The following is a 21,535-nucleotide window of genomic DNA, read 5'->3' as shown; positions in this document are numbered from 1 at the left end:
TATGTATATTATGTAAATGACAACGTTCAAGAGAGCGGGAAGGTACGACAAGAGAACTTACTGCTAATGTAGCAGAACTACAGACATTCCTTGCTTTTCCTAACCCCTTTAAAAATGTGATTAATGTTATAACTCTTATCTCCCGGTGATTGGAGTGTAAATTTCTTGAGGTTCATTTTATCGGTATCCAAGAATTTATAAAGGAGTTGAAGCTGCCTTAAAACATGTTGGTTGTTGTGACTATTGATTTAATACCTGCTCAGGAAGTGCCCTTGGAAGAATGGTTAAAAAGTAGCTGTTTAAGGATGATTCTTTTCATGTTCTTGATTGAATATATTCTCTAATATTTATCCAGTGATGAAAATCATGTAATAAGTACAGATCTGGCACTTTGGGTTTTCATTTTCTTTTTTCTTGAGTGAAACAGGTCTTGGTCCACTGGTGTTTTTTATTCAAGGATTGCCTTTTGTTCCAGCAACACATGGTAAAAACAAGTCAGGCAGGACTAGCCACTGCATTTCCCTATTCCAAATCATTCAGGGCCCCATGGTCAGGGGAATGAAAGTTCCACGACAGTCTCAGTTGATCCCATCATATTCTGATGAGCCTTCATATATGAATGACACAGGGAACGTTGTTCTCAAGATGATATTGGTGTAGTTCTGAGTACAGTATGAATACAGATTTAGAAAAATTTATCTTCACATCAGTGATATGAAGTTATTTTTAACCTTTTTTGGAGTCAGAGATCCCTTTGAGAATTGAATGAAGGCTATAATTTTTCTCCTGAAAAAAATATGCACCCACACTTAGAGATGTGCATTAATTTCAGAGGGTTCATAGACACTCCCTCCCCCTCCAGCTTGACTCCCTCTTGATGCCCTATGGGCCCATGGTCTCCAAGTTAAGAACTTCTGAAAACTTTTAGGTAGCATATGGTCGTTAATATCAGTAATTTGGCCAAAAATGATCACTCCAAATTTGTGATTATCTTTGCTTGACACCTTCTTTGTATATTTCAGTGATACCCCCTTCTAGGCCATAATCTCCATGAAGGCAAGGATTTTTGGAATTTAAAAAAATTGTTCTCAATTCTCAAAAGAATGCCACAGAGTGTCTGATAAATATTTGTTGGATTAATGAAATAATCTTGTGAAACCCCATCTCTAGACCTCGTCAGACAAGATTTATTTAAGATTTTTATGGACCATGCTATAATGAGGAGAGTGAGCTATGCCAAGATTGTTAGCTGCACTGGAAATGCTATGCCACTGATTTGCTCACGTGTTAAGCTGTTACTGAGTCTTTAATGTTGAATTTCCATCTCCATTTTGATAAATAAGATGCATGAAATTTGCAAACTGCCTTAGTGAACCTGAGGTTCCCTAAGCGAATCTCAAAAAGGGTGTTAGCCCTTTGCAGTTTCAGTGCCAAGAAGAAACAGATATAGTATATTCATTGTGTAGACAAGGAACAAAATCTGTATGTCTAAGCTATTATTTCACTCATTTGAGAACTTTGCCCAAAACTTCAAGACCAGGCAGAAGTCATCTCTAAAATTATGCAGGGCCATATAGCAAGAACAACACTTATCACTCAGTCTAGTCACTGATTATTTCATTTCCCCTTATTCCAAAGCAGTCCTTCCCTTGTGGTATTTGTAAAAAGAGGTAATTTGGGACCTTTAAGTTCCTTGCTAACCTTCCAGTGACATGAATCACTTCTCTACTCACTGGTGAAACTAGCTACTAGCTGGAGATTGAGGGGTGTGTGTGTGTGTGTGTGTGTGTGTGTGTCTTTGGGACTAGATGAGACCCACTTCATTTATATAAATGCTTTTGTGCCTACTGGGTAAACTCTAGGGGTACAACGGAATAAGATACAGTTCCTATCCTAAAGGAGCATGTAATTTGTGGAGTAAGGTAGGTAAATAAACCTGTAATTATAATACAGTGCAAAACATGGCATGAAGCTTTTCAACTCTACCATTATGTTCTTGAAGCAGTGTAATGGCAAGGATCCTTTACAGCTGTGGGAGCTCTTTTGTGAAAAATAAATCTAACATTGGGAAGTAAAGCACAAGGTGGTAGCAACAAGATTTTAGGATACCGCTGTGCTGAAGTGGTGTTAAAGACCTTCCTAGGGCTAACGATGAAACACCAGTTAAGCCTCTGATTTTTCAGTTTCCAGGTTGGGAATAATTCCTGCCCCTCCTGGCATAGCTGTAACTATATTTGCTGCTTGTGTTTTCCCAAGCAGCAATGATACACCTTGGTACTGTGTTAAGAAAGGTAAAAGTCATGTGAAAATCCGTAAGCCCCAGTCAGAGAAGGGTTTTTGCCACTACATTTGTAGACATGCCGTATCTGTAGAAATGCAGAATCCTGTGTTCTGCTGTGAGTGGAGAGTATCTTGTCCTTGAGGGACTGATAGCACACGCATACACAGAGGTAGATGCTGGTTAATGTTGCTCTGGCAGAGGACTCGGTATCGCAGTGGATACCAGCATCTTATTTTTTTCATTAACCCGTGTTGTCTTTTCAGATATCTACTAAAACCTCACCATCCTTAAATGTCAGTTTGTTTGGTTTTGTTGTTCCATGGTGGATCTAGAAGTTACTGCACATGTGGTCGTTAAACACTGATTGAGAGAGAACGGTGGCCGGAATCCAGATTCTGTAGCCACTAACTTGAGGGTCAGGAGAAGATGCCCAAAGAGGATCCTCCAGGACAAAGCTTCTCTTAATTACTATAAGATTTTTGGCCCCAAACTCCCAAGTGGAATTCCTGGCTTTGAGGACGTGGGCTAGATGATCCAATGTCTTCTCTTGCTGCCAGGCCTCAAGCCTAGACCGAAGACATCTAGTCAGCCTCCTGGGCACTTCCCCCCCCCCAGGCCCACCCACCAGTCTTGATCCTCAAACCATTTTACTGTTGAAGGGAGGCATGGAAAGATAAATCTAAGGAAAGGTGCATTTTCCCATGAGGCCCTAGAATAAAGCTGGCCTCAGATGCCCACTCTTTGGCCTTCCCTTCTTAAATGGCAGGCAGTGCCATCTTGCCTTGCCAGCCGCTTGGGAAGATGTAATACAAAAGAGGGCTGATCCAAAAAGAAAACATGAAGAATGAACACATGAACTTGAGAGCTTTTATCATCATACTACAAACGCAGTTCTCCAGTTTGAAGGCCCAGCACTCTTCTTCAGCCTCGGGGGAAATGAGGAGAGACCATCAAGAGTGTGTCCTGCGTCCCAGCCTTATTATCTCTCACCTGACTGTGGTGACTCTCAGCTAGATTTCTCTGCTTCCACCACAATGCTGACATAGCACTACATAGCTTACTGCCGTCTCCTAGATGAAGAGCAGAATGAGTGGCATTCAAGGACCTCACCAAGGTCTGTTCCTGTCTTGCATTACTCTGAGTGTTAGCCAAATTAGAGTGCTTTCTGTTTCTCCGACATTCTTCCTGCTTATCCGGCTCTGCATTTTTACTCTGTCTTTTCTTTTCCCCTAGGAGCCACTACCATTCCACCAGCCCCATACCAGTCCTACTACCTATCCTTTTAGGCCCGGTTCAATTGCCTTCTTTGAATTTCCTTAACACTTTTATTATGGCAATTATCATATTCTGGAGGCCTTTAATATTGCTATTTGTCTAGGTGTCTGTCTCACTAGATAACCAATTCCTTCATGGCTTAGGGTCAAAGGCCGCATTTTAGTACCCATTCTCTTAGGACTTTACCCAAGGCTTTGCCCATGATCAGCGATACAGTAAATATTTATTGAATTATCTTTGAGTTCTGGACTTCATTCGAGCATTCAGGACCGTAGCATTTCTAGAGTGTGCTCCAGTAGAGCAAAAGTGATTTAGTTAGGCCTGGCCCTGGATCCTCTTTGGATACCAAAAGGTTATGTATCTGGGTGGGTGGTGGGTATATTCTGGGAAGCCATCAGGGCAATACTATCATATTTTAATTATAACACTGGCAGCAGCGCTACTTTTAGCAAACAGCAGTAACAAGCAGTAACACTTGGGCGGGCCAGCCACCGGAAATTGGCCTCCCCCTCTGTGTTTCTTCTACCCCCTTTTTCAATCCATCACCTGTATTTATTCCCGCTGTAATTTAAACACCTGTCTAGATGGAATGCGTGCAATGTGTCCCTACCCCACACATTCAGATGTTTGCTCACCTGCCTTATTCGGAAGGTTGGCTCTAAAATAAACAGAGTTTGGGTACTAAAAGAAAAAATGCACTGAGGTCACCGTGGCAGTGGACATGAGGAAGGGAATGGGAGTGGAACCTCTGGAGAAGCCGCTCCAGGAGAGTGGGAGCAGAAGAGAAAGAGGAGGAGGAGGAGAGCAAGGGGTGAAACATCTCCCAGCAGGCCCTAAGGCTTAGGCCGTGATACAAGCCGGTGATTAGGTTTTCCCACAGACCCTCATTCATTTAGCTAACCAGCTAGAGAAAGGCAGGGGTGGAAGAATATTTAACAAGCTGGTTGTTATGAGGCTTAAATGTCTTGGTTTATTATTTTTTTAATAGATCTTTATTGGACTATACTTCACAATACTGTTAGTTTCTGTTGCACAACAAAGCGAATCAGCCATATGCATACACATGTCCCCACATCCCCTTCCTCTTGAGCCTCCCTCCCATCCTCCCTATCCCACCCATCTAGGTCATCGCAAAGCACCGAGCCAATCTCCCTGTGCTATGCTGCTGCTTCCCACCAGCCAACTATTTTACATTAGGTAGTGTATGTAGGTCCATGCTACTCTCCCTTCACCCCAGCTTCGCCCTCCCACCCCGTGTCCTCAAGTCCATTTTTTATGTCTGTCTCTTTATTCCTGCCTTGCAACTAGGTTCATCAGTACCATTTTTTTTTTCTTTTAGATTCCATATATACATGTTAGCAATGGCCATTATCAAAAAATCTAGAAACAGTAAATGCTGGAAAGGGTGTGGTGAAAAGGGAACCCTCCTGAACTGTTGGTGGGAATGTAAATTGATACAACCACTATGGAGAACAGTATGGCGGTTCCTTAAAAAACTAAAAATAGAACTACCATATGACCCATCAATTCCACTACTGGGCACATACCCTGAGAAAACCATAATTCAAAAAGAGACGTGTACCACAATGTTCATTGCAGCACTATTTACAATAGCCAGGACATGGAAGCAACCTAAATGCCCACTGACGAATGGATAAAGATGTGGCACATATATACAATGGAATATTACTCAGCCATAAAAGGAAACGAAATTGAGTTATTTGTAGTGAGGTGGATGGACCTAGAGTCTGTCATACAGAGAGTGAAGTAAGTCAGAAAGAGAATGTCTTGGTTTATTTTTAATGACCACTATTTCTCATGGCAGCATAATGAGTAGACTTGAAATTTTAGAAGCTTGTTCTAAACTGTTTTATCCACTTTTGCATCCTTGGCATATTTAACAATTATTCATATTAATGTTTGAACATCCAAATCACAATGAGAAATAGTAAAACCTCAAAGTTCTTGATAGAATTATTATCTCTACTCCTTCCTGTTGGTTGTTTTAATATCTTGTTCCTCACTCTGTTCGGGCATTTCTGCTGGTTTTTGGAAGATCCCCTGAGCTTTATGGAGGAGAAGCATTGAAAGGGTTTTCTTTCCTGTTCTTTCCTTTCCTTTCCTACCATCCCCTGTAGCAAGTGCTTCTCATACTTTAAGATGCATATGAATTACCTGTGGCTCTTGTCAGATGCAGACTTCTGTTCACTGGGTCTGAGGCTGGATTGAGTCTGCATTTTTAACAAGCTCCCAGGTAAGTGCAGATGCTGCTGGTCCAGGCAGAATAGTAAGTTCAGGTTCAAAGGTATGAGGAGGCCATGGGAGTGACACAGTGGTTAAAACTACAAGATCGGGAGGTTTTGTATCAGGCAGGACAGGAATTGAAACTAGGGGCTGACACAATTATTTGTTCTTGAGCAAGATTTTTAGCTCTTAAACTCAGTTTCCCCATCTATAAATGAGGGCAGTAATTGTACCTAACAGATCTGTCTTGAAGATTGAGTTAATTGCTTAGAACAGTGCCTGGCAAAAACAAAGTATTCATTAAATTTAGCCATCATTAGTGCTAATATGACTTTGTTGTTATTATTACTGTTATTGTAGTGGAACCTGAAAGATTTCATATTTGCTAAAAAATTAATTATGGCAGAACATTTTAGAGGTCCAAACATAGACTTATAAATTCTTTTTTTTTTTAATTAATTAATTAATTTATTTGTGGCTGTGTTGGGTCTTCGTTTCTGTGCGAGGGCTTTCTCTAGTTGTGGCAAGAGGGGGGCCGCTCTTCATCGCGGTGCGCGGGCCTCTCACTATCGCGGCCTCTCTTGTTGCGGAGCACAGGCTCCAGACGCGCAGGCTCAGTAATTGTGGCTCACGGGCCTAGTTGCTCCGCGGCATGTGGGATCTTCCCAGACCAGGGCTCGAACCCGTGTCCCCTGCATTGGCAGGCAGATTCTCAACCACTGCGCCACCAGGGAAGCCCTATAAAATTCTTATAGGCAACATAAAGATGTTGATATCCGTTATCAGTAAGGCATGTTCTTCAACTCAATAATTAAAATGAGTTTTAGTTAAGTATCCCATCTTCCAGACCCCTTTGTGACCAATGGCATAAATTCATGAGTCGGCCAGCCTAGATTTAGTAGCATAGTCTCTGATTGTTATCCCAGAGAAGCCAACTGGCCCAGTGGCGACACCCTCTACCTTAATAGCCTAATACTCCTAACTAAAACGATGAGCCTCTGTTTTGGGACTGGCGTTGTGTCTTTATGTGCTGTGAGCCTGTCTTTTTAAAAAAATTCTTCAGCGGTGAAATGTTAACCATTGTTGCAAATCAGGTATAAATAAATGCCATTTTCCATTTTCTCTTCATCTGTTCAAAGCTGGTTTTATTATGTTATCTGGAGAAATGTAGGTGGACAGAGAAGCAGAGGCAGCCTGGTGACAGGAATCGGCATCATCCTTCTGTCCTGTTAAGGAAGAAACCTCCAGGTGTGAACTCTAAGTGGCTTGTAGAGTGTCTTAAGATCTGTCCAGTGCTGGGAGATTAGCCCTGCCCTTTGGTCTTTCCTAGTCAAGACAAGGTGCTGCTGGGGCCAGAATTGATGCTCTGGTCCATTTTAGTTCAGTGACTTCTTCTGCCTATTCTAGAAAAAACTGAGAAGCTGAAAGGAAGGACCAGAGGCATTCTTAATTCATTTAATCTAGAGGTGATTTGCTTAGACTGAACTTTAGCCAGGCATAAATCTGTACCCATAAGATTCAACCAGATCTGGTCGAGGCTCTAGAGCTCTGCTGTCCTTTAAGGTGGCCACTACCTTCATGTGGCTTTTTAAAGTTAAGTTAAATAAAGTCTAAAACCCAGTTCCTCAGTCACAGTCACATTGCAAGTGCATAATAGTCACCTGTGGCTAGTGGCTACTGTATTGGACAGTGCAGATTATAGAACATTTCCATCACAATTGTTAATGGATGATGGATTCCATCCATTTCTATTGGGTAGTGCTGCTCTAGAACAAGGATTGAAAATAGTTGTCTCCCCTGTCAGTTCTGATTGTTTGGTGACGGCTGTCTGGAGGACTGTGTAAAGAAGACTCTGAGGCCACATCTAAGTGAGCCCCAAATTGTTTGATTATTCATTAGCAATGTATGTCCTAGGAAGACAGAGCTGGGTGGAATGGAGGTAGTTCTGGGCTAGGCACTGAGTGTCTTCTAGACAAAACCACAGAAGTAAGAGTAGAATATTTTAGAGGGTCTGGTTGTTATTATTTAATAGAGATAGGTTACTTTTTTTTTTAATTTAATTTTTATTTTTGGCCGCGCTGGGTCTTTGTTGCTGCGTTCAGGCTTTTCTCTCTTTGCAAGGCACGGGCTCTAGGTGCACTGGCTTAAGTAGTTGCGGCACACGGGCCCTAGAGGGCAGGCTCAGTAGTTGTGGTTCACAGGTTTAGTTGCTCCACAGCATGTGGGAGCTTCCTGGACCAGGGATAGAACCCATGTCCCCTGCATTGGCAGGCGAATTTTTAACCACTGTGCCACCAGGCAAGTCCCGGTTACTTTTTTTTTTTTTTTTAAGTTAAAACATTTTATTTTGCTCCTACTCTATGGGAGGCACTATGGTTTTTATATAATAAATGTTCCTATTGTGGCATCCCAGTTAGAAAATTTTGTACATAAGAGTACTGTTGATTTCAGCACGTGAGTGCATATGTGAATCTCTGGATTAGTTATCTGCTGCTCAAAAAGTGCACTATGGGGCTTCCCTGGTGGCGCAGTGGTTGAGAATCTGCCTGCCAATGCAGGGGACACGGTCTGGGAGGATCCCACGTGCCGCGGAGCGGCTGGGCCCGTGAGCCACAATTGCTGAGCCTGCGCGTCTGGAGCCTGTGCTCCGCAGCAAGAGAGGCCGCGATGGTGAGGGGCCCGTGCACCGCGATGAAGAGTGGCCCCCGCTTGCCGCAACTAGAGAAAGCCCTCGCGCAGAACGGGGACCCAACACAGCCATAAATAAATAAATAAACAAATACTTTAAAATAATAATAATAATAATACTTCTTAAAAAAAAGATTAAAAAAAAAAAAGTGCACTATGAAAGGTAGAAGATCTGTGTAAACATGCCTGGCATCTGGCAACTGAACTTGGTAACATAAAGTCTAGCAAAACTTTATTATTCAAATGTATAATGTATTACTTAAAAGAACTACTTTTCATAATCCCCTGAGATGCATTATCTAAAAGGATGATAAAGGTGATAGTAAGCTGCCATTTCCCAGGCATATGTCATGTGAGGGGCACTTAGTGCTGTGGCCGATAATACATATGATCACTGTATTTCCAGAGAGACTTAATTTATCCCCCCACCCCCCCATACCCGCTTTCCCCCTTCGTGTCCATACATTTCTTCTCTACATCTGTGTCTCTATTTCTGCCTTGCAAACTGGTTCAGCTGTACCATTTTTCTAGATTCCACATATGTGTGTTAATATTCGATATTTGTTTTTCTCTTTCTGACTTCCTTCGCTCTGTATGACAGTCTCTAGGTCCATCCACGTATCCACAAATGACCCAACTTCGTTCCTTCTTATGGCTGAGTAATATTCCATTGTATATATGTACCACATCTTCTTTATCCATTCGTCTGTTGATGGACATTTAGGTTGCCTCCATGACCTGGCTTTTGTAATTAGTGCTGCAATGAACATTGGGATGCATGTGTCATTCTGAAGTATGGTTTTCTCTGGGTATATGCCCAGTAGTGGGATTGCTGGGTCATACGGTAATTCTATTTTTAGTTTTTTAAGGAACCTCTATACTGTTCTCCATAGTGGCTGTATCAATTTACATTTCCACCAACAGTGTGGGAGGGTTCGCTTTTCTCCACACCCTCTCTAGCATTTCTTGTTTGTAGATTTTCTGATGATGCACATTCTAACTGGTGTGAGGTGATACCTCATTGTAGTTTTGATTTGCATTTCTCTAAAAATTAGTGACATTGAGCAGCTTTTCATGTGCCTCTTGGCCATCTGTATGTCTTCCTTGGAGAAATATCTATTAAGGTCTTCTGCCCATTTTTGATTGGGGTGTTTGTTTTTTTAATATTGAGCTGCATGAGCTGTTTATACTTTTTGGAGATTAATCCTTTGTCCATTGATTCATTTGCAAATATTTTCTCCCATTCTGAGGGTTGTCTTTTTGTCTTGTTTATGGTTTCCTTTGCTGTGCAAAAGCTTTTAAGTTTCATTAGGTCCCATTTCTTTATTTTTGTTTTTATTTTCATTACTCTAGGAGGTGGGTCAAAAAAGATCTTGCTGAGATTTATGTCAAAGAGTGTTCTTCCTGTGTTTTCCCCTAAGAGTTTCATAGTGTCCAGTCTTACATTTAGATCTTTAATCCATTTTGAGTTTATTTTTGTGTTTGGTGTTAGGGAGTGTCCTAATTTCATACTTTTACATGTAGCTGTCCAGTTTTCCCAGCATCACTTATTGAAGAGACTGTCTTTTCTCCATTGTATATCCTTGCCTCCTTTGTCATAGATTAGTTGACCATAGGTGCGTGGGTTTATCTCTGGGCTTTCTATCCTGTTCCATTGATCTATATTTCTGTTTTTGTGCCAGTAGCATATTGTCTTGATTACTGTAGCTTTGTCGTATAGTCTGAAGTCAGGGAGTATGATTCCTCCATCTCCATTTTTTTCCCTCAAGATTGCTTTGGCTATTCGGGGTCTTTTGTGTCTCTGTACAAAATTTCAGATTTTTTGTTCTAGTTCTGTAAAAAAATGCCATTGGTAATTTGATAGGGATTTCATTGAATCTGTTGATTGCTTTGTGTAGTATAGTCATTTTCACAATATTGCTTCTTCCAATCCAAGAACATGGTAGATCGCTCCATCTTTTTGTGTCATCTTTGATTTCTTTCATCAGTGTCTTATAGTTTTCTGAGTACAGGTCTTTTACTTTCTTTGGTAGGTTTATTCCTAGGTATTTTATTCTTTTTGTTGCAATGGTGAATGGGATTGTTTCCATAATTTCTCTTTCTGATCTTAGTGTTGTTGTTAGTGTATAGGAATGCAAGAGATTTCTATGCATTAATTTTGTATCGTGCAACTTTACCAAATTCATTGATTATCTCTAGTAGTTTTCTCGTGGCATCTTAGGATTCTCTATGTATATTATCATGTCATCTACAAACAGTGACAGTTTTACTTCTTCTTTTCCAATTTCTATTCCTTTTATTTCTTTTTCTTCTCTGATTGCCGTGGCTAGGACTTCCAAAACTATGTCGAATAAGAGTGGCGAGAGTGGCCATCCTTGTCTTGTTGCTGATCTTAGAGGAAATGCTTTCAGTTTTCCACCATTGAGAAAGATGTTTGCTGTGGGTTTGTCATATATGGCCTTTATTATGTTGAGGTAGGTTCCCTCTATGCCCACTTTCTGGAGAGTTGTTATCATAAATGGGTGTTGAATTTTGTCAAAAGCTTTTTCTGCATCTATTGAGATGATCATATGGTTTTTATTCTTCAGTTTGTTAATGTGGTGTATCACACTGATTGATTTGCGGATATTGAAGAATCCTTGCATCCCTGGAATAAATCCCACTTGATCATGGTCCTTTTAATGATCCTTTTAATGTGTTGTTGGATTCTGTTTGCTGATATTTTGTTGAGGATTTTTGCATCTATATTCATCATTGATATTGGTCTGCAGTTTTCTTTTTTTGTAGTGTCTTTGTCTGGTGTTGGTATCAGGGTGATGGTAGCCTCGTAGAATGAGTTTGGGAGTGTTCCTTCCTCTGCAATTTTTTGGAAGAGTTTGAGAAAGATGAGTGTTATCTCTTCTCTAAATGTTTGATAGAATTCACCTGTGAAGCCATCTGGTTCTGGACTTTTGTTTGTTGGAAGATTTTTAATCACAGTTTCAATTTCATTACTTGTGATTGGTCTGTTCATATTTTCTATTTCTTCCTGGTTCAGTCTTGGAAGGTTATACCTTTCTAAGAATTTGTCCATTTCTTCCAGGTTGTCCATTTTATTAGCATAGAGTTGCTTGTAGTAGTCTCTTATGATGCTTTGTGTTTCTGCGGTGTCTGTTGTAACTTCTCCTTTTTCATTTCTAATTTTATTGATTTGAGTCCTCTCCCTCTTTTTCTTTTTTTTTTTTTAACATCTTTATTGGAGTATAATTTCCCTCTTTTCTTTGATGAGTCTGGCTAAAGGTTTATCCTTCTTGTTTATCATCTCAAAGAACCAGCTTTTAGTTTTATTGGTCTTTGCTATTGTTTTCTTTGTTTCTATTTCATTTATTTCTGCTCTGATCTTTATGATTTCTTTCCTTCTACTACCTTTGGTTTTTGTTTGTTCTTTCTCTAGTTCCTTTAGGTGTAAGGTTGGATTGTTTATTTGAGATTTTTCTTGTTCCGTAAGGTAGAATTGTATTGCTATAAACTTCCTTCTTAGAACTGCATCCCATAGGTTTTGGATGGTCGTGTTTTCATTGTCATTTGTCTCTAGGTATTTTTTGATTTCCTCTTTGATTTCTTCAGTGATCTCTTGGTTATTTAGTAACGTATTGTTTAGCCTCCCTGTGTTTGTGTTTTTTACGTTTTTTTCCCTGTAATTGATTTCTAATCTCATAGTGTTGTGGTTGGACAAGTTGATGGATATGATTTCAATTTTCTTAAATTTACTGAGGCTTGATTTGTGACCCAAGATGTGATCTCTCCTGGAGAATGTTCATGTGCACTTGAGGAGAAAGTGTAATCTGCTGTTTTTGGATGGCATGTCCCGTAAATATCAGTTAAATCTATCTTGTCTATTGTGTCATTTAAAGCTTGTGTTTCCTTATTAATCTTCTGTCTGGATGATCTGTCCATTGTTGTAAGTGAGGTGTTAAAGTCCCCCACTATTATTGTGTTACTGTTGATTTCCTCTTTTATAGCTGTTAGCATTTGCCTTATATATTGAGGTGCTCCTATGTTGGGTGCATATATATTTATAATTATTACATCTTCTTCTTGGATTGATCCCTTGATCATTACGTAGTGTCCGTCCTTGCCTCTTATAACATTCTTTATTTTCAAGTCTGTTTTATCTGATATGAGTATTGCTTCTCCAGCTTTCTTTTGATTTCCATTTGCATGGAATATCTTTTTCCATCCCCTCATTTGCAGTCTGTATGTGTCCCTAGGTCTGAAGTGGGTCTCTTGTAGACAGCATGTATATGGGTCTTGTTTTTGTATCCATTCAGCAAGCCTGTGTCTTTTGGCTGGAGCATTTAATCCATTCACATTTAAGGTAATTATCAATATATGTGTTCCTATGACCATTTTCTTAATTGTTTTGGGTTTGTTTTTGTAGGTCCTTTTCTTCTCTTGTGTTTCCCACTTAGAGAAGTTCCTTTAGCATTTGTTGTAGAGCTGGTTTGGTGGTGCTGAATACTCTTAGGTTTTGCTTGTCTGTGAAGCTTTTGATTTCTCCATCGGATCTGAATGAGATCCTTGCTGGGTAGAGTAATCTTGGTTGTAGGTTCTTCTCTTTCGTCACTTTAAATATATCGTGCCACTCCCTTCTGGCTTGTAGAGTTTCTGCGAGAAATCAGCTGTTAACCTGATGGGAGTTCCCTTGTATGTTGTCATTTTTCCCTTGTTGCTTTTAATAATTTTTCTGTGTCTTTAACTTTTGTCAGTTTGATTACTGTGTGTCTCCCGTATTTCTCCTTGGGTTTATCCTGCCTGGGACTCTCTCTGCTTGCTTCCTGGACTTGGATGGCTATTTCCTTTCCCATGTTAGGGAACTTTTCTTTTTTTTAAAAAAATTTTTTATTTACTTATTTATTTTTTGGCTGCTTTGGGTCTTCACTGCTGCGTGCAGGCTTTCTCTAGTTGTGGCAAATGGGGGCTACTCTTCGTTGTGGTGCACGGGCTTCTTATTGCAGGGCTTCTCTTATTGCGGAGTACGGGCTCTAGGCACACGGACTTCGGTAGTTGTGGCACTTGGGCTCAGTAGTTGTGGCTCGTGGGCTCTAGAGTGCAGGCTCAGTAGTTGTGGTGCATGGGCTTAGTTGCTCCCCAGCATGTGGGATCTTCCTGGACCAGGGCCGAACCCGTGTCCCCTTCATTGGCAGGCAGATTCTTAACCACTGCACCACTAGGGAAGCCTTAGGGGAGTTTTCGACTATAATCTCAGATATTTTCTCGGGTCCTTTCTCTCTCTCTCTTCTCCTTCTGGAACCCCTATAATGCGAATGTTGGTGCGTTTAATGTTGTCCCAGAGGTCCTTAGGCTGTCTTCATTTCTTTTCACTCTTTCTTTTTTAATTCTGTTCCACGGCAGTGAATTCCATCATTCTGTCTTCCAGGTCACTTATCCATTCCTCTGCCTCAGTTATTCTGCTATTGATTTCTTCTTGTGTATTTTTCATTTCAGTTATTGTATTGTTCATCTCTGTTTGTTTGTTCTTTAATTCTTCTAGGTCTTTGTGTAGCATTTCTTGAAGCTTCTCGATCTTTACCTCCATTCTTTTTCCGAGGTTCTGGATCATCTTCACTATCATTATTCTAAATTCTTTTTCTGGAAGATTGCCTATCTCCACTTCATTTAGTTGTTTTACTGAGGTTTTATCTTGTTCCTTCATCTGGTACATAGTCCTCTGCTTTTGCATTTTGTCAATCTTTCTATGAATGTGGTTTTCATTCCACAGGCTGCAGGATTGTAGTTCTTGCTTCTGTTGTCTGCCCTCTGGTGGATAAGGCTATCTACCAGTTTTTTTTTTTTTTTAAAGCAGGAATCCTTTGGAAGGAAAAATGAAAAGCTTTAAAAGTTTTCTTATTCCTTACATAGTCTCATATTTAAGCAGTGGTCATTTTTGCTATTTTTCTCGAAATAAATTAAGGATGCTTTGCTTTTGTGTAGAAGGAAATCATAATGACTACCAATTCTTGGTTTATCCATGAAATGCATAATGGATGTTACATGAAAAGACAAAATTCACCAAGAGTCCAAAATTAGTTTTATGTTCATGCCATCTTTTACTATATCTGCTAAGAAACAAAACTGATTGAGGATATTATTTTTTTTAATAAATTTATTTATTTTATTTATTTATATTTGGCTGTGTTGAGTCTTTGTTGCTGTGTGCGGGCTTTCTCTAGTTGCAGCGAGCGGGGGTTACTCTTTGTTGCAGTGTGCGCTCTTCTCATTGCGGTGGCTTCTCTTGTTGCAGAGCACAGGCTTTAGGCACACAGGCTTCAGTAGTTGTGGTGTGTGAGCTTAGTAGTTGTGGCTATTGGGCTCTAGAGCACAGGCTCAGTAGTTGTGGCACATGGGCTTAGTTGCTCCGTGGCATGTGTTATCTTCCCAGACCAGGGCTCGAACCCATGTCCGCTGCATTGGAAGATGGATTCTTAACCACTGCGCCACCAGGGAAGCCCCTAAGGATGGTTTTGTTTTGGTTTTTTTGTTGCTCTACTTTTTAAATATCCTCTGGTGAAGGGTAACAAGTGGGAAATAAAATTTAAGGAAAAGTAGAAAATGCTGGAATAGTTAGGTATAATCAATCGCTGTATAGTCGCTGTTTTCCAAATTTGAGGTCTGTATCTGATTATATTTTCAGAAATCTCTAATAATCAAGGGTAACTAGGACAGTTTCCCTACTAGTTTCAAAACTAGAAAATGGATTTTAAAACAAGAGTACCAGTTCTGCAACTGTTATGTGACCGTGAACAAATTACTTACCATAACTTCTCTGACCCTTTGTTTCTCCATATCTGGAAAGGGAGCACTGGGGGAATTCCCTGGCAGTCCAGTGGTTAGGACTCTGACCTCTCACTGCTGACGGCCCAGGGTTGATCCCTGGTCGGGGAACTAAAATCCCACAAGGGAGTATCACAGTATCTACCTCCGTGAGTAATGGATAAGGAGGGAGATATATTGATAAAACCTCACTTCACTTATAAGTGCCTGACACTTCCACCGTAAGAACTCAAACGTTAAGCCATATTATTTGGAAAAAGTATTCCACATGCATTTGGAGAAGAACATTCTCTGTTCTAATCTTGGCCCTGCCACCTAGTAGGTGTGTTACTTTTGTCTAATTGTTTACCCTCTCTAGACTTTAGTTGCCTCTTCTGTAAAATGGGGGTAATAATAGAATCTCCTTCAAAGGCTTGCTCAGGGTTAAGTGAGATAATACACGTCAAGATAATGCAAAGACATCTAAGCCCATGGCACATGGTGAGCATTCAGTAAGTGTTCGTGATTATGATGAAAATTATGATGTTTCAGTTAAGGGCAGCCTGGACAAAAGAGAGAAGATGTACCAAATCTGATATCTCTTCTCCTTCCCATTCACTAATCTCCAGCTATACTGTTTATACTAAACATGGTAAAGTATGTACCTTTTGTTTATTTTACTGCTGTTCCACTATAAATTATTAATAAGCCTCTTTTATGAGGTTTTTGTCGCAACTGACTGAGGCAGTAATTGGAGAATCTGTTAGTTATCATAAAGACCTTTCCACTTCATAGCATCTTTATAAGCGCCAAGCTCATGTCTAATTTGAAAAGCCTAATATTTAGTGCCAGGGGTCAGGGCAGGAAGGAGAAGGGCTCAGTATGGGATGAGGGTGAGTTCAGTCCTACAGGGGATCCGTTTGATCGTCTGAGAACCTGGCCTTTGTTGCCACTAGGTAGGGTGCAAGAAGGACAAGGCTCTTCAGAGGCACTGGGGGCCAGAGAACACTGCCCTAATCTGCCACACTGTCTTCCCCACCCTTTCATCAGCGTGGTCTTTCTCCTCCCCTGGTAGTGGCAGAAGGGGGTCAGAATTGACAAGCCAAGGTTGGCTCCTGAGGCTTCTGCTGAATCTGGGGCCACACTGGAGGGTGCAGCCTGAGTGTTCTGGCCCCCGGCCTCCACAGACACCAGAGATCACTCCCGACTTAGAGAAAGTGGCTTTCGTCACAAGAAAAATATTTGGGTCCTTTGGTGTGAAGACACAGTCCTGGGCTGTTGTCACTGAATTCTGTAACTAGGAATGAAGCACTATACTGTTACTAAAAATGACTTATTTTCTTTCAGAATTATCAGATTTTTTAAAAATCCAGAATTCTTCTATTTGTAAATGTCAAAATTGTTAGCTTCCTGGGACACTTCATAGGAGGACACTTTTCTTGGAATTCATATCTCCTCACTTCACTATTCCTTAGTGTCTCCTACTCAGCACCCTGCATTCAGCTTTGAGTACACCCCCTCTTTTCAGCATCCCCTGTACATCTCATTTGAAATGCTTCTTGAACCATCCTTTCTTTTCTGATTCCACTCGTTCCAGCCAGGTTTTAAGTTTATCACCTCGCACCTGTATTTTTCATAAAAACTTACATTTTTTTTCTTTTGGATTATAAAAGTAATACATGCGCTTTAGAGTGTGTGTCTGTGTATGTGTGCATTTAAGGAAATTGCTTCTGCTCTCTGTACAGTTTCATATTGCGATTTTGTTTTTTAACTTGAGATATCAGCATGTTACTATATCGCTAAGTATTCTCCAAAAAAATTCTAATGGATACATAATATTCCCTTATATGTTTAGAGCAAAATTTATTTATCATATTTATTTAACATAATTTATTTAAATACTCTCAGCCATTTAGATCTTTCCTTTTTCAGTATTAAAATCAATGCTTGTTTTCAATTTCTGTTCACAGCATAGTGTAGTGAGTAAGAACATGGGATTTGGAGTTTCAAAGACTATGGTTCAGATCCTGGTTCTGCCATTTATTCCTAGGCCTCAGTTTCCTTTTTTGTAAAGTGGGGATTATAATAGTACTTGCCAATAGCATTATGACAGTTTGAATGAGATGCATGTAATATACTCGTTTTATACTCGTTTATACAGAGCTTGGCACATTGTAAGTGCTGCTAAATAGTAACTGCTATTATAATACTCACCTCATTAATGATCTACAGTTGTTTTTTTAACGTAGTTCCTATAAGTTAGAGTGTAGCATCAAAGTGTACAAATACTTTGATACTTTTAATAATATATTGCCAAATTTATTTGTAGAAAGATTGTACCAATTAATAGTCTCATAAATAGTGTAATACATATCTAATGTCACCCTTTGCCATGGTTAGGTACTATATTTTTGGTTATTATTTATGTCAGTGTAACACACGAAAGTGTTATCTTGTAATTTACATTTCTTTGATTGACAGTGGAAATGACTAGTTTTAATTGTTTAATTGGCTAATTATATTCCATTTTTGTAAATTGTTTATTGAAGTTGGTGCCCATTTTTCCATTGCCTGTGCATCTTTTTTCTAAATCAGTGAGTTCTTTATATAGTAATTATTATTATTTAGTATTATTACTAAATAAATAATAATAAATATTATTATTAAATATTATAAATTGTTGTTTATTATTTATTAATAATTATTATTATTTAAACTAAAATTTATCGAGCATTTAGAACTTTCATATGACACAAGGGTCAGAAAGGCTAAGTAGTTTGCCTAATTCTTAGAACTTTGTGTGACACAGAGTAAATACTCAGTAAGTACTTGCTGTTTTTGTTACTAATCTTTGTATTTCACAGCACCTCACATAGTATGGTGTTTTGCACATAGTAGGAGCAGAATAAATACTCGTTAACTTATATTGACACTAGCCACCCTCACCTGTGCTCTTGGATGTGCACAGAAGCCAGGCTTTACTGAGTGCCTTTGTGGCAACCACTGTTTAAGCTCAGGTGGGTCAGCATCTCCTGGACTCTACATGATTTTCCCCGTTATGATTTTAATGATACTTTTCTAAAACTCTGTAAAATCAGGTTATTTCCCTCACTTCATTTCTAGGTAACAAACCTGAATTTGGCAAGTGGCGTCATAAACAGAAGCAGTGCTTCAACTCCCCACACACTTCGGCCTGTCATCAGTCCTAGTGGCCCAACATGGTCAATTCAGTCAGACCCCCAAGCTCCTGAGAGCCACTCCGCCCCTCCTGGAAGCAGGTATGTAAAGGGCCATGGAGCCGGCATTTGGGTCACACAGGGGCAGCCTGAATCCTAAGCAAGTCATTCTCACTTTGAGTTCCCTGCACAGGCACCAGCAAGACAAGTGCCTCTCCCCACGTGTCCTAATCCTCTGGTGCTTGAATATAGGGCCTCATTTCACTTGTAAGACAGTTTGTGGGCAAATCAAATGAAAAGGAAATTTCTGATACAGTTCAGCAAGTTCACTTCCGGGTGAAAGAGCAAGAATTTATACTATGCTTAATCCTTGCTCACAGTCAACATTTTTGTTTATTGACTTTTGACATTTTCTCCTTGTCTCCTAATTCTTTTTTTATATCTTGTATTACATTGTGTTTCACTAACTTTGGACTCTTTTCTTTTGAAGCACGTATTTTATATGTTTTTATGTAGGTTATCTAATTGAACTCATAAAGCCTCCCTGGACAATGTTCATTTGGAAAGTGGGAAGGAAATTCCCTTTATGTAGTTGAGCAAAGTGGCAGAGGATAGATCCAAATAGATTCTGGCCATAAAGTCAGCAACTTCTGATTTAAAAAGAAACCACTGTTTTGAATTCTAGTCTCGATCTGTATTTCAAGTCCCCCTGTGTAAAAAACGTAAGGAGAAACAGATTCCCAGTACATCTTGCTTTAGTGGCTATTAAATATGGGTTTAATTGCATCTGTCCCTGAGTCAGATGAGCTAGAATGGAATGTGACTGTTACAATGAAGTATTCCAACCAGCTGAGATATTGTTCCCTCCAAATAAAGACACTCTGCCACAGGTGTCCCACCAACTCCCTACCCCAGGCCAGCACATCAGCCTCTGCCAACCAGCCACCTCTTTGGATGCTGCCCTGCCCTGAGGTTGGAGGAGCGACTGAAGGCTTGGGCATGGAGGAAATACCTAATTGTTGTTCAAGTATCTGTTGGTGTTAGAATGATTACTTAAGGAACTAATTTGGGAAGCAGAGACTCTGCCCAGGAAGCAAGATAAACATAAGCACATTACATCATGCTCTGGTACGGTGTCTTTCATACCAGTGATCATTGTGGTCAAGGGTGAAAAGCATCATCTCAATTCAGAATTATGAAGAGTTGAAGACCAAGAGGCAGGACTTTTGAAGACAGGACATCCTTCCACACTATTCTTTTCATAGGAGAAGTCTGTCCTTTGGTGATTTATGATTCCGGAGTAACCGCATTCCTAAAACATAAGTCGTAAAAAAGAAATTCTGTTTATACCACAGAGCTTTATTTTCCATATAAAATATTTCCAAATATTCCATTTTCATTTTACAGTCAGAGCCTTGTCTCTATGGAAAACACTTTCTCTGCAATCTTGGATATATTGTCTATATGACAAGGCTGCAACCGTTTTCCATACGGTAAGCAAAATGTCAAGACTATACATTTTGGAAAAACAGTTTTAGCTTTGTTTTTTTTTTTTGGCTGCACCACAGGGCATGCGGGATGAGATCCCCAACCAGGGATCAAACCCATGCCCCCTGCAGTGGAAGCTTGGATTCTTAACCACTGGACCACCAGGGAAGTCCTGAGTTTTAGCATTTTTCATACCTGTGTTTGGAATAAAAATTATGGCTGGGTTTCGAACCTTCTCTTGGTGATACCTGTTAATGCCGAGACACAGAAAGATGAAAGGATCCATCAAGGTCAGAGGCAGCACCTAGGGTGCAGTGCTGTGAGTGACCTTCTCCCAGCCAGACTGTGCTCATGGGCTGTGGTAGAATGGCACATGATACGATCGACTTCAGAACCACTGGCACCAGGAAGTAGCCCCCGCAGAGCCCCCTGGTCTTTCCCTTTGGGGGTTAGTTGTACCCATAACAGCCATCTCTTCACCTACTCTTCAAGCTCGAGGGTCAGTTCTCAGGCCCCATTCTAGTCCAGGGTAGCCCTGGAAAATCTTCCTCTGCCCCGCCGACCGCGCAACCTCTGGTTGCCATGACAACCTGCAAGCTCAGCTCGGGAGTTCCAGTTCCATGTGGAATTCCCAGAGATACCCACCCTAAAGAGCCTTAAATGAATTCTCAGAGGTCCTTTCAGAACTGGCTATGACATGGGCCCCAGCCAGACCTCCCTCAGGCATTCGCTCTGTCCCATGCCCCAGTTTCTTTATTTACCTGGTAAGTCACTGTTTTGTGGATATTTATTTAGTCTCTTGTTGTTCCTTCCTTAGTAGTAAGGGTGACTAAGTTTAATGAATAAGGGATTAGTAGCTTAGAGATGTGAGTTTTATTACTGATTTTTACACTAAGTGACCCTAAACTATTCATTTAATCTTTTTATTGGATAAGCATACTTATGTATAAACTGGCCTGTTTTGGGAGCTTTTAGGTTGTCCTTAAAGCACTTTGATCTCCCTGGAAGTGGGTGCTAAGTAAATAAAAGGTCCTCTTACTTGTACATCTACAAAAGCATCAGTGGATTCCAGTGCTGATAAACTCTCATAATTCACTCAACCAGGGGCTGCCCTGTAAACAGTAAAAAGATGTAAAGAGAATCCAATGCTGGCTGTACTTTTCATCTGCATCTTGGAGGATTCAGTGACTTGGTAGCCACAGGAATGAAAACTGGTGACTCACAAGAACTCAGCAAATAGTGTTATTTTTCATTTCCCTGTGGCGTTGCTATTGTTCTCAATTTTATGGATCACACAAGTTTTCACCAGACAACCTTGTTCTTCCCCCGCTGTTTTGAAACCACCCCAAATGTAGCCCAGGGCTGTCATCTCCCATTGGGTCAGTGTGAGCTCAGCCCAGCTCCTCAAATCCCTCGGTTCCTTTGGTCTGTCTGGAGTCCCTGTTGGAGCTTTGTTGTGGGAGAGGAAGGCAGAGAGCCCACGCCTTGCCCAGACAGTCTGAGGCCTGGCCGTGGAGCTTGCAGTTCCCTAGACACTCGGAGTTGGACTTGGCCAGCCATTCCTCTGTTGTTACTTTTCAGAGGTAATAAG

The 21,535-nt window shown here is 40.4% G+C and overlaps 1 protein-coding gene and 1 long non-coding RNA gene across 27 annotated transcripts in view; one reads left to right on the top strand and one right to left on the bottom strand.

The window, feature by feature from the left end:
• The window catches only part of LOC309626636, a 1,318,538-nt gene that overhangs the window by 323,134 nt on the left and 973,869 nt on the right, over window positions 1-21,535 (bottom strand). The gene's annotated exons all lie outside the window — the stretch shown is intronic.
• The window catches only part of TTLL5 (tubulin tyrosine ligase like 5), a 312,036-nt gene that overhangs the window by 143,737 nt on the left and 146,764 nt on the right, over window positions 1-21,535 (top strand). For 24 of the 26 annotated variants that reach the window (XM_082387533.1, XM_082387536.1, XM_082387511.1 and 21 more), the window contains one exon: window positions 18,404-18,558. The exons of 1 other annotated variant lie outside the window; for it this stretch is intronic. In XM_082387533.1, the coding sequence (XP_082243659.1) occupies window positions 18,404-18,558 (155 nt within the window). Of the gene's footprint in view, window positions 1-18,144; window positions 18,172-18,403; window positions 18,559-21,535 lie in introns of those variants that run through there. One more of the 26 variants, XM_082387526.1, reaches the window with a different exon arrangement.

The sequence above is a fragment of the Balaenoptera borealis genome, assembly GCF_965194805.1.
Source record: "Balaenoptera borealis genome assembly, chromosome: 3".
Classification (NCBI taxonomy): Eukaryota; Metazoa; Chordata; class Mammalia; order Artiodactyla; family Balaenopteridae; genus Balaenoptera; species Balaenoptera borealis.
The sequence above is the reverse complement of the archived record's forward strand: the minus strand, read 5'-3'. Positions and strand labels throughout refer to the sequence as shown.